The sequence below is a fragment of the Sinocyclocheilus anshuiensis genome, unplaced genomic scaffold (genome assembly GCF_001515605.1).
Source record: "Sinocyclocheilus anshuiensis isolate Anshui unplaced genomic scaffold, SAMN03320099.WGS_v1.1 scaffold392, whole genome shotgun sequence".
Taxonomy (NCBI): Eukaryota; Metazoa; Chordata; class Actinopteri; order Cypriniformes; family Cyprinidae; genus Sinocyclocheilus; species Sinocyclocheilus anshuiensis.
The window spans coordinates 4899093-4917241 of NW_015557091.1; the positions used below are offsets into that span (position 1 = coordinate 4899093).

The following is an 18149-nucleotide window of genomic DNA, read 5'->3' on the forward strand; positions in this document are numbered from 1 at the left end:
GTTTTCATATGTGTTTGGCCAATCAATGTCTACTTACGTCACGATTAGTACCAGTTGTGCTGGTTAGACCCTGCTCCGGAGTAGGAGCTAATTTGGTTCTCGAAAAAGGCAGTCCGGTACTAAAATCGCACCCAGTTCCGGCGGTGCGAAAACGCCAAAAAGTGGGTAGTTCCACAATTAGTTCTGGTACTATGAAAAGGTTCCCCCGGTGCGAAAGGCCCTATTATTTACTCACCCTCAAGTCCTGTAAGACTTTCAAACAGGACCCTAAAAGTGGTCTATATGACCACTGATTTTCTCTGCCATTTCATAGGCTGCCACCTTCTTTTTTCTAAGAGGCTTGACTCCAAAAGTACAAGGTGACCTGCAGTAGAAAGCAGCCCCACTCTTAGATATCCAGTGACTTGGCATGGCTCACTCTCACATGAAAGCTTATTAAATCAGGCAAATGGAATAGGAAGGCTTTTCCAGCTCTGACACCATAGAAAAGCAGGTCAGTACTTGCTGATGGATACAAAAGCTCTTGTGAGCGGCCTTGCTTGTCTCCTGCCTATACACAAGCAGCCTGTGCCAGCTGATACAGAACCTCATAAGTGACTGATCTGGAACTCTCTACATACTGTAAGCAGCACCTCACAATGGATTCTAATGTCAGCGTGTTGCTAAGCCGAGTTGCTAAGAACTGGCTCCCTTTCAGTTCATGAGTGTGAAATTGAATTGGCTTCACACCACAGGAAGCTGAGGAGTTCACTAAAATGCAATTTAAAGAAATTCAAAACAGGTGATAAATACTGGAAAATAAAAATGATTTTCCCAAAGTCCACAAAAGTTAATTTATTATATATTTGATGAAATATATTCAAACTTGTCTACACTACCATTCAAACGTTTGCCGTCAGTGTGATTAAATTAATCATAAGTGATAGCAAAGAAGACATTTAGGATTATAATGTTACAAAGATTTCTACTTCAAATAAATTATTTTGAGCTTTTTGTTCATCAAAGAATCCTGAAAATAATAATTTTGTTAAATAATTATGTCATTAATCATATTAATATTATATGTAATATATTAAATACCAATATATAATAATATAAAAGTATCTATATATTACATTAAATAACAATATATTAAATTGTAATAACATTTCACAATATTACTGTTTTACTGTACTATTGTAACTTTCAAATAAAGCTTTGTCATGCCAAAATTCAAAGTTTTTCTTGATAATCTTTAAATTTCAATGATTTGAATTTCTTTGAATATCAATTTACTTTAAATTCTGCTTCCTTGCAGTCAAATTTGAATTGCAATTCAATTCCATTCTAAATGGTGCACAACCATGATTAATAGTCAATGTTTCTGTCAACAACGTGGATGTATTTTTCACTGAGCGTGTTGCAAAGCATTCTGGGATTGCTGCCTAGGATTTGGCAAAAACAAAGTATCCTGTATCGCAGCATAATGTTCCCACCTAACTTTAAGAACATGTTTAAAAATGTTGTCTTGGTAGACAGCGCACTAGGTTTAAGAACAGAGCTGCTGTCCGTGGTGGGTCTAGAGCACACAACACCTAAAAACCATGACTTTTACATGACTGTTCAAACAAAGAATGTTTTTGGCTCCGGCTCCATTAGTGGTTCCTGACTGCATTTTTGTCCTAAAAACCGACCCTGTCCTTTCCAGTGTTGTGTTGACCCTGGGCCTTTGAAGATGTCAGGAAGCACAGTGGATTTGGAAGGGATTAGCTGTTCGCTTCTCACCAAAGGCACTTTTTGGGCCCAAATGAGCGTCTTTAGAAGTGCTTAGTAGGACCCTAAGTGCCCCTGACAAGGAACGACAGTGGAGAGTTTGGAAAATGAGAGGTGATTACTCAAAGCCCATCTAATTCTGCTTACATAACTATCTCTTGGCGTGGAGCCTGGCAGTGTGACTTTACCCACTATTAAGTGATTAATTTGGTGCCTTGAGTGCACTGACAGAGAATGATTTGTTTATGATGGTACAGGAAGCAGGGAGTGATCAGATGTTGATGGCTATTATCACCAGGGACATGCATTCATTAGCTAAAGTGATTGTCACCGAGATTGTTTTTCTTCCTTGAATGGAATACCCTTCATGACCCAGATATTGGATTTCACCAGGGTATTCTTTTTGAGACTTCCAGATTTGCTGTGTTACAGGGCAAGATACAGATTTGATCTGATATTTTGTGCATCGATTTTAAGTAATGTCAGTTTATATTGCAGCCAGAGTAGAGCAGACAAGCTTACGATGCCAATAAATAATGCAGGAACATGTTCAAAGCTTAATGAAGTTTCATTACTTACAAATGTAAGTGCCAGCAACAGTGAGCTATTAATAAAATAAAAAAAAACAATGTACTTTATTCCTGTGATGCAAAGCTGAATTTTCAGCATCATTACTCCAGGCTTCATTGTCACATGATTCAGAAATCATTCTAATATGCTGATTTGGAGCATGATTTCTTATTATCATAAATGTTGAAAACAGCTGTGCTGCCTAATATTTCTGTGTAAACTGAATGAAAGTTAATTTCTTTATAATAATAATAATAATAATAATAATAGTGATACTTGCCTTTGCTAGCACCACTAATAAGCAAATAGAAATAAGATTTCACCTTGCATTAAACAGGAATGTTCTCCCATGGCGCTGCATTCATTTCAGTTTGGCAAGGTTTTCGGAAAGGTTAAATCCTATTTTATGGTTCCCTGATTATTTTTTGTGTTCTCCTTAATGAGATTTTTTTTTTTTTTTAAATCAACTGACTCCAAACCAGAGGAGGTCAGAGATCACATGAAATTAGAAGTTTCTTTCATATTAACAAAGTTCAGTTGCACACTAGATGGTGAAATTTCTTTCTAACTATATATATTTTTTTCTCTTTTGCTTTGTCTAATATTAAACCCCAAAAAAACAGTTCACTCATGCAGATACACTTAATATATGTGAAAGGACTTGAAATATTAATGAGTGGGCGGAGTTTACTGCTGTTTGGCCAATCACCAGCAATTCCAAAGTAAGCATGGGTTGGTTTCCTTTTACAGTCTCCCTGTTACACATGCTGTTTTGAAGGCATTAATTCACACACACACACACACACAGACACACACACACTGGCGTACACACAACTGCACTTGACAATCTGCTGCAGGCTTGCCAGCCGGCCGGCCACTGATTCAGAGCTGTGAAACAGAAACAAGAGTCTGTGAGAGAAAGGAGCTAGAAAAAGAAGCTGAAGAATCCTGAAGGAAGCAACTTTGGTTAAAGAGCATGGAATAATCCTTGAAGAGCACCTGTCACTTGCTCAATGATTGGGTGATATGGATCCAAGGCCTGGAAGTAACTGAAGAGATCCAACTAAAACTTCTTCCAGCACTGTCTATGGGTACGGAATGACCTATTGCACTGTCCACAGCCTCTCCGAACTCCCTCACCACCCATGAAACGCTTTAGCAGCCTGAGAGGGACCAAAAAACGCAAGGACCAAGAGGGGCGGACAGGGAGACGGCAGTCAGAGCCCCACGGCCTCCTGGGAACCAGTAAGATGGCAGTTAAGGCTTATTCTGCAGCATTGTTTTTTTATGTAGCAACATGCAATTTATTTACATGACTTTGTTATATATAATGTATTCATTTTTTTTCCATGAGTGACATTTGCAGGTATTGTTAAAATATTTGGACACTTGTAAGAATATCATCGCATTAGATATCAAAATATGAAACAAGCATTTTCTTAAGTAAAACAGTTCAAAATAAGAAGTTTAGGTAACACTTTATTTTAAGGTGTCCTTGTTACATGTTACATGTACTTCCTATTATAATAACAATAAATTATGCGTAATTAAATGCAAGTAACCCTAAGTCAAACCCTAATCCTAACCCTAACCATATAGTAAGTACATGTAGTTAATATATTACTGAGTACTTAAATATATAATTTTACTGTAAAAAGGACACCTTAAAATAAAGTGTAGCCAAAGTTTATTAGGTCTTAAATTAAAACAATATGTTTATTGTAAAACAAATTATGTCTGAAGTGAAGATGAAAAAGTATTGGGGCACTTTCTGGTTGTCAAACTTTAAGAGATCTGACTAGGTTATATATATATGATATTTTGTATTATTGAGATATATATTATACATATTATTAATATTTTTAATTAGTTTTTAATTTTATATTTTCGTTTTAATATTAGTTACAAATTTAGTATTTTGCTGTGTTTTTGTCATTTTTATTGTAGATTGTATTAATTTTATATCAGTTTTAGTTATTGTAGTGAATCAGGTTAAACTAAATCAAAATGATATATGTAGCTGAAATAAAACAAGTTTAAGGTTTTTTTATATATATATATTTTTTTTTAAGTTAAAGTTATTATTTTATTTTATTAACATTTTTAGGTTTAAATTTAGGTTACTATAATAACCCTGATATTACCCCTAAAATCATCTAGAAACATGAATGAGAAATGTGTATTTGTTTGCATAGAGTAAAATGGTTTTATTTTGTTATCTAATGTAATGGCATTCAGACATTTTTAAGAGCATAAGGCCACTGAATTTCATGAACTTTCAGTCTTACAGTCTTACATTTTACACTCAAGCATAAGTAGACGGATGCATTCAGATCTCAGACCTTGAAGAGTCTCATTTTTTCTTGTGTGTTGATGGATTTGCACAATAAGAGCGTGAGCAGTAGAACCCTTTACCTGTAAATTTGACGACCTCTAAAAGTAATTTCTCAGCGCATCCTGCCAATTAAACATCCTGCAAGATGATTCCCAGAACCCTGAAAACTAGACTTCGTTGTCTCAAGATATGTATTATGTAATGCTTCCAAATAGGTGATTTTGGTCAGAGTGTGCCAAGTTCTAAAAATTCAGCTGGTCTGCAATGTGGATCAACAAAAAGCTGTTAAGATTTGTATGACTTTTTCTAAATGGGATGTTTTGTTTTCTTCGGGTATAATGATTGTGAAGGGCTAATCCTGTGATGTTAATAATGGGAGTTGTTATTTATAGTCTACTGAGAGTGAGTTTCAGTGGGACTCATTAAAATATAAAAATGACATTGGAATACTGCTGGGAGGAAATAACAAGGGCTAACAGGGGTTTGCCGCTGCAAATTGGGTTTCACGTACAGAACATACACTATAAATGACATTTGATTCTTTTTCGTGTCAACCTCAAACAGCCTGTCGAAATGGTGTCTGCTGCAGTGAACATCTGTCATGTTGTAATTGTGTTATGTTCATATTTTGTCTCCCATGGAAGCCAATTTCTGCCTTAGAGAAAAGAAGTTAATTGTGAGCTAAAGTTGAAAATAATAATCAGAGTCATATGTGGGATATAAATTCACACATGAGATATTGTGAGGTTGAAGTATACGGCTTCTAGTCTTTCCATCACTTTATTTTTTGTGTTTTATAGCTTTCTGTATGTTATGTGAGCATGCATTATCTTTTAAACCATCTGTGCTTTAGTGAAACAATAAATAAGAGATGTCAAAATGAATAATTGTGCACCCACATTTAATTATACCTATTAATAGAGATTTCATAAAATTGTGTCATTAACCCCCATTAGAAAGAAAGTGGTTATAAATTCTTATATCATATTATGAATAATATTATACAAATATATCTACCATTGTATAAATCGGTTGACACATGTCTGAAGGATCATGTGAGTAATGATGCTGAAAATTCAGATTTGCATCCCAGGAATAAATTATATTTTAAAATATATTAAAATGGAAAACAATTATTTTCAATTATAATAATATTTCACACTTATTACGGTTTTTATTATATTTTTTATCATGTAAATGCAGCTTGGTGACCAAACATTTTGAGTGGTAGTGTATACAGTTGCTGCTGTATCTGAGCATATCTGCTACAACAAGCCACTTACCTACATTAACCAACAGATCACGTTCCACTCTGTATCTAACAGTCAGCGGATGGAAAACGTTTGACAGAGATGAAAGAGAGAGAGCAAGTGGAGAAGGGAAAGAGAGTGGATCATACTTGCCCTCTGTGAACAGGTCTGGAAGTTGGAGTGATATTGAAAAGCTGACAGGCTGATGCAAGACACAAATTACCAGTTAGTGGCTGAAAATGTCAGGACATAGTGCAAATGCCAATTGAAGGATGCCCCTCACTGATCTGAGACCTGTTAGTATTTTCCCCTCAGATGTCCATAATAAAATTAAAAAAAAACCACCCTAAAATAGAAACTACAACTAAATTAATCAATTAAATATAAAAATGAATAAACACATGCACACAAAAATAGACACATAAAACTTAAATACAAATATCTAGTTTTTTTTAATTATTTTTCATTTAACTTGTATTAGGAATGCTATGGTTATAATGGTGCCAAAAGACTGTTTCTCTGAACTAAGAGTCCGTGTGATGAAGGAACTACACTGAACAAAATTATAAACCCAACACTTTAGTTTTTGCCCCCATTTTTCATGAGCTGAACTCAAAGATCTAAGACTTTTTCTATGTACACAAAAGGCCTATTTCTCTCAAATAAAAGATATAAAACTGCACATTTTAGAGTGGCCTTTTATTGTGGCCAGCCTAAGGCACACCTGTGCAATAATCATGCTGTCTAATCAGCATCTTGATATGCCACACCTGTGAGGCGGATGGATAATCTCGGCACAGGAGAAGTGCTCACTAACACAGATTTAGACAGATTTGTGAACAATATTTGAGAGAAATAGGCCTTTTGTGTACATAGAAAAAGTCTTAGATCTTTGAGTTCAGCTCATGAAAATTGGGGGCAAAAACAAGTGTTGCGTTTATAATTTTGTTCAGTGTAGTAGAGTAAATCGCCTCTGAACCCTTTAAAGTGCAGCTTCTGTTGAACTAGAATCCAAATATAAAGTCTTGGCTCTAAAAATAAAGCCAAACTCGGATCAGATCTGAGTCTTGCTTCTGTAAAAGCGATCGTGTGCTGAAAACGAGAGCAGCAAGCGTTAACTCTAATGTGTTGTGAATGTCACACACACTGCATTAGAAAATGCAATTCGGTTGAATGGATTTTGACAGGCATCACTATGACATGGAGATGGTGCCTGCTGGGAGAACAGCCTGGACTTTGTGACACATGGATGCATGTCACCAGGCAGAGACACAATCCAAAGCCACAGTTATTGCAGCTTGTGTTCTCATTGGCCATATTTAAACTATGAGTATGCACTTTAATTCACAAGACATATTGCCTATGTTGAGAATTATACACTCCTGTAGCATACTGTGTAGTATACAGTTATAATAGAAGTATATGTGCATTTAATTCATTAATTAATAAAATCTCAATTCATTATGTAAAATGGTATATTTAAAATATTTTCAGATAAAAAAAAAATAAAAAAAAAAAATAAAAAAAAATGTATTATTGTTATTGTTATTATTACATTTTTGTGTGAAATGCATTCTACATTATCGTATTTTATTTATTTATTGGGTTTATTTTTTATTTAAAAATGCATTCTAATCCAAAAATCACAGGTGATATTGATTCTGGCACAAATGGAAAAAGAAAATCAAAATATGCTTTGAATGGGGTGCAATTTTCCAAGCAATATTCTGAAAAATCGCCATCCACTAAAACGGCGTACTGCACAAATGTGCTATTCTGAACGTAGCCATCTTTGTGTTCTCAAGCCAGATGTCTAGAAAAAAAAGCTTAATGGCCTGCTAATACAATTAGAGTGTTGCGTTTATAATTTTGTTCAGTGTAGTAGAGTAAATCGCCTCTGAACCCTTTAAAGTGCAGCTTCTGTTGAACTAGAATCCAAATATAAAGTCTTGGCTCTAAAAATAAAGCCAAACTCGGATCAGATCTGAGTCTTGCTTCTGTAAAAGCGATCGTGTGCTGAAAACGAGAGCAGCAAGCGTTAACTCTAATGTGTTGTGAATGTCACACACACTGCATTAGAAAATGCAATTCGGTTGAATGGATTTTGACAGGCATCACTATGACATGGAGATGGTGCCTGCTGGGAGAACAGCCTGGACTTTGTGACACATGGATGCATGTCACCAGGCAGAGACACAATCCAAAGCCACAGTTATTGCAGCTTGTGTTCTCATTGGCCATATTTAAACTATGAGTATGCACTTTAATTCACAAGACATATTGCCTATGTTGAGAATTATACACTCCTGTAGCATACTGTGTAGTATACAGTTATAATAGAAGTATATGTGCATTTAATTCATTAATTAATAAAATCTCAATTCATTATGTAAAATGGTATATTTAAAATATTTTCAGATTAAAAAATTGTAAAAAAAAAAAGTAAAAAAAAATGTATTATTGTTATTGTTATTATTACATTTTTGTGTGAAATGCATTCTACATTATCGTATTTTATTTATTTATTGGGTTTATTTTTTATTTAAAAATGCATTCTAATCCAAAAATCACAGGTGATATTGATTCTGGCACAAATGGAAAAAGAAAATCAAAATATGCTTTGAATGGGGTGCAATTTTCCAAGCAATATTCTGAAAAATCGCCATCCACTAAAACGGCGTACTGCACAAATGTGCTATTCTGAACGTAGCCATCTTTGTGTTCTCAAGCCAGATGTCTAGAAAAAAAAGCTTAATGGCCTGCTAATACAATTAGAAAACAGGCTATATTTATATTCATGTCTAACCATAAAGCTGTCCCAGTTTTTAATAATATGCAATTCTGCATAAATAGCTTTAGGGGACGCTGCTCAGTTTACTGCGTCTTTATAGATCCAGAAATGCCCTTGGAATTTTGATAAGATCCACGTCTCTGTCTGTATTATGTCGTTAAGAAAGCTTTGCTATCTTTTCTTCGCAGGATTTTAAGCTATTTTTACCTTTAGAGAATGTGCTTGTTCTCATGCACTGTAAAAAATGATATGATGAAAAAGCCATGACAACTTATGTTTTTAAGTTACTTTAACTCATACAAATAATTTAAGCAATTTCAACTTTTTTTTATAAGTTATACTAGATTCAACTTGATTTTTTAAGTCAGTTTAATGTTACTGAAATTCAAAGAGCCCAATTTAGTTCAGTGAACTTAACATTTTAAGCATGTCTGATGATATCGTCTCATATAGACAGCCCTATCCACATGTGAACTCAGCAAATGCATAGCATGAGGTACTTATGAAAGCTTTTATCTAGTTTTATGGCATTAAAAGCACATCAGTTTCAAATGGCACATAATGCATGTGTGTTTAATCAGCTGGCATATGTAAAATACTGCTCATCACTCAGAGCAAAAGAGAGGCAGACAGATGGAAAGGCAAATGAAGAGGTCAGTGTTGGTTGATTTGACTGTGCTGAGGCCTTTTGTGAAGTTAGTTGTGTTGTTACTTTTCTAAAGCTTAGTATATAACAAAATATGAACATATAGCTGCATTACACGGAAAAATGAATCATGTCAAGTGCTGTTGAGGGTTTATGTTTGGATTATTGGTTTGCCTGTCATGGCTCATTGAATAGCAGCATTGGGTTAACTTATTTGACACTGGGTCAAAGGTCATCGGTTACTGAGGATGAAGTTTGTTAACCTCTGTCTGCAAGGAAAACATCAAAAGACTTCATGATGACAGCAGAGGAAGCTGTATTTACAGAGTGAAGTTCACATCTTAGAGTCAAAACAACATCAAAATGAACAATGTCTAATGCAGATTCTTGGTATAATTAATTATCAATGTACATTACTACAAAGAAATGCATACATTTTATGTGGGAGAAATGTTATGTTTCATTTTTTTTTTTTATGGTTTTTCCAAACATGAACTGTATGGAACTGTTCATTTTATTCAGACTTTAATGTGTAAACTATTAAAAATAGAGTTTATTAAAAATGTGTATTTATAAAATAAAACATAAATGTGTTTTGTAGGACGATAAATGGTTGGGATTCCACTAGCTAAGCTAAAAGCCAGCAGACATTTCTCAAAATGAATTTCTTCCTCAATTTAGCCATTAAATCGGCCTCGGGCTTTAAATGTGATTTACAATCCTGGCAATTTATGAAAAGTGCACCTCAGCATAATGATACAACGGAGACACCGCGTCTAGAATGAGCAATCACGTTTGAGGAACATCACCTTGGTATTTAACTGCTTAAATGTGTTTGAATTGAACACAAGAAGGCTTTGGATGTCTTACATAACACAATATCAAAGATGCATGGAGCCTTTGGACTAGGCCTGTCTCCAGCCTGGTTTTGATTTGATTATGTTCTGTAATTATATTAAAATGATTTGATAGTAATATGGCTTCATAAATATGTCACGAGGACAGTTTAATTTGATAAGCACTGCAAGTATGGCCTGTGGGTGACAAAATATGAACATAGCTGCATTACACGGAAAAATGAATCATGTCAAGTGCTGTTGAGGGTTTATGTTTGGATTACTGGTTTGCCTGTCATGGCTCATTGAATAGTAAAGCTCATTGAATAGCAGCATTGGGTTAACTTATTTGACACTGAGTCAAAGGTCATCGGTTACTGAGGATGAAGTTTGTTAACCTCTGCAAGGAAAACATCAAAAGACTTCATGATGACAGCAGAGGAAGCTATTTACAGAGTGAAGTTCACATCTTAGAGTCAAAACAACATCAAAATGAACAATGTCTAATGCAGATTCTTGGTATAATTAATTATCAATGTACATTACTACAAAGAAATGCATACATTTTATGTGGGAGAAATGTTATGTTTCATTTTTTTTTTTTATGGTTTTTCCAAACATGAACTGTATGGAACTGTTCATTTTATTCAGACTTTAATGTGTAAACTATTAAAAATAGAGTTTATTAAAAATGTGTATTTATAAAATAAAACATAAATGTGTTTTGTAGGACGATAAATGGTTGGGATTCCACTAGCTAAGCTAAAAGCCAGCAGACATTTCTCAAAATGAATTTCTTCCTCAATTTAGCCATTAAATCGGCCTCGGGCTTTAAATGTGATTTACAATCCTGGCAATTTATGAAAAGTGCACCTCAGCATAATGATACAACGGAGACACCGCGTCTAGAATGAGCAATCACGTTTGAGGAACATCACCTTGGTATTTAACTGCTTAAATGTGTTTGAATTGAACACAAGAAGGCTTTGGATGTCTTACATAACACAATATCAAAGATGCATGGAGCCTTTGGACTAGGCCTGTCTCCAGCCTGGTTTTGATTTGATTATGTTCTGTAATTATATTAAAATGATTTGATAGTAATATGGCTTCATAAATATGTCACGAGGACAGTTTAATTTGATAAGCACTGCAAGTATGGCCTGTGGGTATTTCTCAAAATGAATTTCTTCCTCAATTTAGCCATTAAATCGGCCTCAGGGGCTTTAAATGTGATTTACAATCCTGGCAATTCATGAAAAGTGCACCTCAGCATAATGATACAACGGAGACACCGCGTCTAGAATGAGCAATCACGTTTGAGGAACATCACCTTGGTATTTAACTGCTTAAATGTGTTTGAATTGAACACAAGAAGGCTTTGGATGTCTTACATAACACAATATCAAAGATGCATGGAGCCTTTGGACTAGGCCTGTCTCCAGCCTGGTTTTGATTTGATTATGTTCTGTAATTATATTAAAATGATTTGATAGTAATATGGCTTCATAAATATGTCACGAGGACAGTTTAATTTGATAAGCACTGCAAGTATGGCCTGTGGGTGTGTTCTGTTCAGCTCATACTGAATTACGTCTGTCTGGATGTGCAGCACCTATCATTCACATCCAGCACTGCTGCAGTGATCATGTGACTCCGTGGTCCTGATGGTAGATGACCCCTGGGAATTTGTGTGAAAGATGAGAATGTAAACTCCCTGTGGATGCATTCGGGTGGGGTGAGGGGCTATTGCCATCCTGATGACATCATCACAGAGACCCGCTTCTTCAGCTCCCTCTATGTTCCTCTACCCTGCTGTCTATTTTCTATTATGTGCAGTGTTTACTGGGCCGATGGCTGACTGCTATAAAATAAGCTCTTTACTCATTCAGCAGCCATGGCCATGCAGTCTCGGCTTAGGGAAGATAATGGCTTGGTGCAGTGAGCTGAGCTAGTCAGGATGGCTTGTTAATCATTTCTCATTGCATACCTGTAATGGATTCCTTGATCGCTCTTTCACGCTTGATAAATGCTTATGATTTTTTGTCAAATATGCTCATCAATCAACTTTGCCTGCCATCTTTGCACCCACAACATAGATGGATGGATGGATAGATAGATAGATGACAGATAGATAGATGGATGGATGGCTGGATGGATGGACAGATGATAGATAGATAGATGATAGATGGACGGACGGACAGAAGGACAGGTGGATGGATAGATAAAGGACGGATGGACAGACAGACAGGTGAATGAATGGACGGACGGACGGACAGATAGAGAGAGAGAGAGATGGATGTAATCTTGGCTGTTCTCTTGGAAATATATTCTCACCTCATTGGCTTGCTGATGGTCTCTTGGACTCTGCAGGCAGTGCTACATTTCACTCTCCTCTTATCGACTCATCAAAGCAGAAACTCAATAAGTTTCCTCCACACACCACTCTGTGAGAGCAAGCTGCTTCCTTAAGGCTTTGCACACCACAGCCTGCCTGCCGCAAAACCACCGCCTTGTCCCTGCTCGGCACCTATATCTACATCACGTGCGGTGAGTGATCTGCTGCGGGACATTGATACATCAGAGTCATTTTTGGCATCATTCATTTGCAAGCGATGATCCAATAGCTGTTTTAATTACTAAATACAAACAAAAACATTAAAGACAAAGCATAGTGCTTTCTGACAGAAATTCTTACATCCTAAGAATAGTGTTTCTGTACAAGAATTTAAACAAAAAAATTCCAATACGGATCATGTAAAGCTCATGATCCTTGAAAATATGTTTTGGGCACTTAAAGAAACTCAATAAGTTTCCTCCACACACCACTCTGTGAGAGCAAGCTGCTTCCTTAAGGCTTTGCAACCGAATCTAGCCAGGGGAGAGGACGGCACACAGAAGTGGGTCACGTTCAAACAACAGGGAGCTGAAGCAATCACAAAAATGCAATTAGAGTGCCCACAATGAGATTGATTTTATCATTTAACGGCCAACTAATGTGCAGCACGAATCCAAAACGGACAGGCCAATTACTCAGGCGATTGGCGTGATGAACACTTAGGGGAAATTTGACAAATGTATCACGTTTGGGCCTTTGCCATGTATTGGAAGAATCGTGTAGTCTCAGTAACCGAATAAACACATCCAGAGTGGTGTTGTTTATGCCGGTCTTTTTCTGTGATCTGACTGTAGTATGGAGGGCAGAGCCTGGAGGAATCACAGCATGAAATCTGCAGCCTGCAACAGCAGATGAAGTGTAAAATGAGGTGATAAAACTCTGCTCTCCACACTGCCTGTGGTTCAGGCTTTATGGCTCCTTCTATTTCTGCAGGCACGGATCAGAAATTACGACAGGTACAGCCATAACCTTTAAGTGACAGGTGGATCTAAATCATCCTTCGTGGGCAGAGAATGGGATACAGTGAGACACTGTTGCACAGTACACAGTCATAAAGTCTTAAAGGCGCAGTGTATCGTTTCTGTGATAGTAACAACATCAAACTGAATTCCAGATAGATAGATAGATAGATAGACAGTATCTGATGTGTCTTATCTTTTGTCTGTTTGTCTAGCCTCTGGTATCTCCTCATCACCCACCACTCCAACACAACTGACCAAGCAGACTCTAAATTATTACTTATTAAAAAGTTTTAAATTATATTTACACACACATATAATTTATTTCTCTGAAGAGTCACATGATTAGGAGTCGTTAATGTCTTTACACATATTTATTATTTTAAAAAAACTGTCAAAAACTTTGACCAAAAATATTAACATTATATATACTTATTTATATTGAAATATATATATTTAATTATTGAATATATATTCAACATTTCTAAATCTACAAGACACCTTCAGGCACACAATACTGTCACAACTCGCCAGTTCCTGTCAGTGGATCTAATCTGATTCTTACGACTCAACCCACTGACCGTTCATCACATTCACATGCCAAAATCAATACAGCAGTCACCATCTGCAATGCTGTTGTCCTTGCCTCCCACCTGGTAATCTAAGCAGAGGTCCAAGGCTGCACTCAGCAGATGTGTTATCAACTTCATGTGCATTTCCTTCTATCACACTTTGAGTCTCATTCACCTACGGCACGTACAGTATCTGTTCATAAAGTTTTAATGCAAATATAATAATTGATCAATAAGGTCCTATAATCAGCCAAATTTAAATACTCACTGTGCCATAGTGTTTCAGCAGCATAGATAAAAATACAAAATAGCTCAAGTTTTGTGAATTTGTCCCTAAAATTCTGCTACTCAATGCAGTGCAATAATGTCTCTTTATCTTTAACAACCCCTGAAAATCCACTCTCAGCGATTCTCATTTTATGTACCATTGATCCACTGACGTGCTGAGTGTGGGTCTCATATGGGTCAATGCGGATGGACAGAATCACTGCTGCTCAGACACCTTCACTGTTCACTGCTGTCTTTTAAATAAACTTAATGCCTCTCACTCTCTGTCAAGGTCTGACACTTTGAGTTGCTACTTTTTTTCCCACTTTCCCATTACTTGTAATTCCCCAGATTTGTGAACTAACATTTTTCTCGTGGCCGCCCCTTATGTGTTTGTTTACTTCTGTTGTATATTCATGGGGTTTTTCTCACAAGGGCTCAAGTTTGTTCAGACAGCCACACCCACTGATTCATCAGGCAGGAATTTGGGCACAGTTCATTTTAATTACCCTCCATGCCAAATGTTTCTCTGGGAAAGGCCAAAAACAGTTGTGTGAAATATCTTTGGAGCCGGACGACTTCTATAGGTTTTCGCAATTTTTTACAGCTATATATGTATGTTAAATTGATTCCATCCTATCTAGGTCTAAGGAGGGCCATTAAGGGGAGAGAGATGGAAAAAAACACAGGAGGTCAAGAAAGAGTGTCACGGATGGGCACGACACAAACAGCAGCACCGCACTAATAGCTTTATTTGCACAGTCTTTCTGTACATTGCAGATAAAGCTCATTTAAATTTGGACGCACTGATGTGCAAATGTATTTTAGACATGAAAGAGTAAGAACTTGATCTTGGAAAACCACTAAGCACAATCAAGGAGAGAAAAAAACTGCCATCTAATGTCACTGATAAGACATAATAAGAATCTGAACAACTTGGTAACATTTTAAGGTTAATCTTTCATGTACAAACACATCACACATTTTGTCTATGTAAATAATTCATATGAATAAGACTGAAGGTGTCCTTAGAAGGGGGATTCCCTAATATGATTTTAAAAAATTTGGTAGTGAGGAAAAGGAGAGAAACTCTACATATGTATTTTGACGTTAAATGATGTTGAGCCCTTGAATCTTTTGTTGTCTGTTGTGTAATGTGAAGTACTTACAAATTCCCTGCAGGTTTAAACAACTAGCATTTCATTTATGAGTGAATCACTGTTGTTGAACGAATCTTTTATTTCAGTGAATCATTCTTCTGTGCACTGACTCATATTAGCTGTTCACTGATTACAAGTGTGCGACTGACTGATTATATCATGAACAAATAGCTTTTTAGAACCAGTTGTGACGAGGCATTTCATTGGTTGGACGTATTGAACGAATAGCGAATAGGCCCTGAACAAATCAATGTTTTTAGAACTTGTGTGTAAACTGAATCATGTTCTGCAACAAACTACAAACTGTAGAACTTTTCGGCATGGTGTGTTGCCCTAGAGAATGCAACTATGTTTGAGACCACAGCTGTTATGTCGTCTGTAGCTTTAAATACTCAGATTCAGGTCGATTTTGATTGGCTGCCAGTGTTTTAGGGTGTGTTCACACTTGTAGTTCGGTTCGTTTGGTTCATTTGGTCCGGACCAAAAAGGAAAATTATACATTTGGTCCTGGTCCGCTTAGCGTTCAGATTGGCATTTTTGACAGCGAACCTAAAGACACCGAACCTAAAGGCATAGTGATACGTTCACAACCTGATTGGTCGGCTTGAATGACGTATATATCGTGACGGAACTCACCGAACACCCCAAACAAAAGGTACGTAAGACTTAAAGCGGCGCTGCGGGTGTATGATATCAAAGCACTCATTAACTGATCGGTCTGCTCAGTGCGCTTTAAGTCGAACACACCTAATGCCGTCTGCTGGACTAAGCACGCTCATTCTTGCGTGTACATATAATTTTATTTTCACCACCTGCAAACTCACAAGGAGCTCATAAAAGGCACTTTACCTCATCGTTGCTCCACGTTTGCCCTCTGCTCATTTTGTTTTGGTTACACCGCGTCGTCAAATCATGTCGCATAGTGTCGCATCTTGTCATTACTTCCTGTTTTTGGTTCATTTAGAAGTATTTGGTCCGTGTTGCATTCATATATCATTCGAACCGCACCAGAGTTCGTTTGGAAGCGGTCCGATACCTTGTTTGGTGCGCACCAGGGTTTGGATGGCAACGTTCACACATGCTCAAATGAACCGCACTAACAGAGCAATCGCACCAGGGTTCGTTTTGATCGAACCAAACATGCCAAGTGTGAACGCACCCTTAATTGTTTATCAGAAAATAATTGCTCTGAAAGTGATTCCAACTACAATAATCACTCTGAAAATGATTCCAACTATAACACCTCTCTGTGTAGTTATTGTTATAGTTTTGATGTGGACATATTCTCATGGAATTAGAACGATTATAAATACGTTATAAAATAAAGCCAATAATTAATGAGGCAATGATTTTTTATTACACAACACAAGAACCGCTAACTTGTCTTCACCTACTGGTGTAATGACATTAAAGGTGCAATCACACTTACTGCTGTGCAGCAAATTTTCGCTGGCGAAATCTGGTAATTTCAGTATGCGATCAGGAATGTTGCATGCAGGCAAAGGATTTCCCCATGCAGATTTCACAACTGGTTCAAGTGGTGTCACGTGAATTAGCATGTGACTAGTCACATTTATTGCTTGCCAAAATTTCGATGATGAAATCCAGTCATTCCAATAGGAATCCACATGATGTGGGGTTTTGTGTGAGGGGTAAATAAAATCTCGTGTTCAAGTTGGTCACGTGAATTTGCTGTGCTGACAAAGATGCTGGAAAGTGACTTGTGAATTGTGCTTTATAAATTCCTACGCTATGGACCCTTTTCACAAGACTGTGATGACGTGTTTCAACGGTCATCAGTATCTTAAATCCTCGAAAGTTTTTTTATATTTAGATTTTTTAAAAACATTTATGTACATTTATAACATCAAATTAAAAAAAAAAAAAAAACTAGCTAACGCTGAGGGTGTTTCTAATGCAGCATCTATGGGAGGGACGGTAAATTTGATATCGTTCTTTTGCTATTTGAGCAAATAGGAATGCAAAAAATATATTTGGTAGGTTTACTCATTCACTGCTCTCTAAATTTACCCAACTATGACGACTTCCGCTGCTTAGAAACCCGGAAATGTGAAAAAGTTCTATTGACAATAGACAATGGACCTTTTTGCACGCGAAATGTTGCTGTAATTTCGCTAATGTGAACGCACCTTTAACCTGCAGAAAGAGTCACTGAATCAGTGAACAGTTTTTGTGAACAGACTCAAAGATTCGATTCACCGGGATGAATCAAAATCCCCACCCACCACCAGCCAGTTTGGACAGGCTGACTCCGCTCGCTTTTATATTCACACATTGTCTGTTGCTCATAACAAGAAATGAGTAAGCGGAATATTTGATTTAAAACACTCCCTGTCAGACAGTTGGCGGCTCGCGACTGCAGCAAACTGGAACAGTCCATTTGCAAAAAGCCGGAGGGGGAGGGTCTCTCATGACTGACTTCACATTGGATACAGGGGTACACAACCGGAGCACGCCTGCAAACACTGACTGTCCCTTCAAGGACCGATGGACCCCAAATCATGAGCACTTAGTCCGTTTGTTTTTTTCTGCTCCGAACCAGTTCGGTTTGCGCTGCCGCCGCTTAGTCTAGCTGTTTCTTTATTAAACTCT

At 36.9% G+C, this 18149-nt stretch overlaps 1 protein-coding gene across 1 annotated transcript in view; it reads left to right on the forward strand.

Moving 5' to 3' along the window:
- The first annotated feature begins 12077 nt into the window (after positions 1-12077).
- LOC107677161 (5'-AMP-activated protein kinase subunit gamma-2-like) overlaps positions 12078-18149 on the forward strand; it is a 58301-nt gene continuing 52229 nt past the window's right edge. The window contains exons 1-2 of the mRNA XM_016471946.1: positions 12078-12116; positions 12670-12730. Of these exons, the coding sequence (XP_016327432.1) occupies positions 12078-12116; positions 12670-12730 (100 nt within the window). The remainder of the gene's footprint in view (positions 12117-12669; positions 12731-18149) is intronic.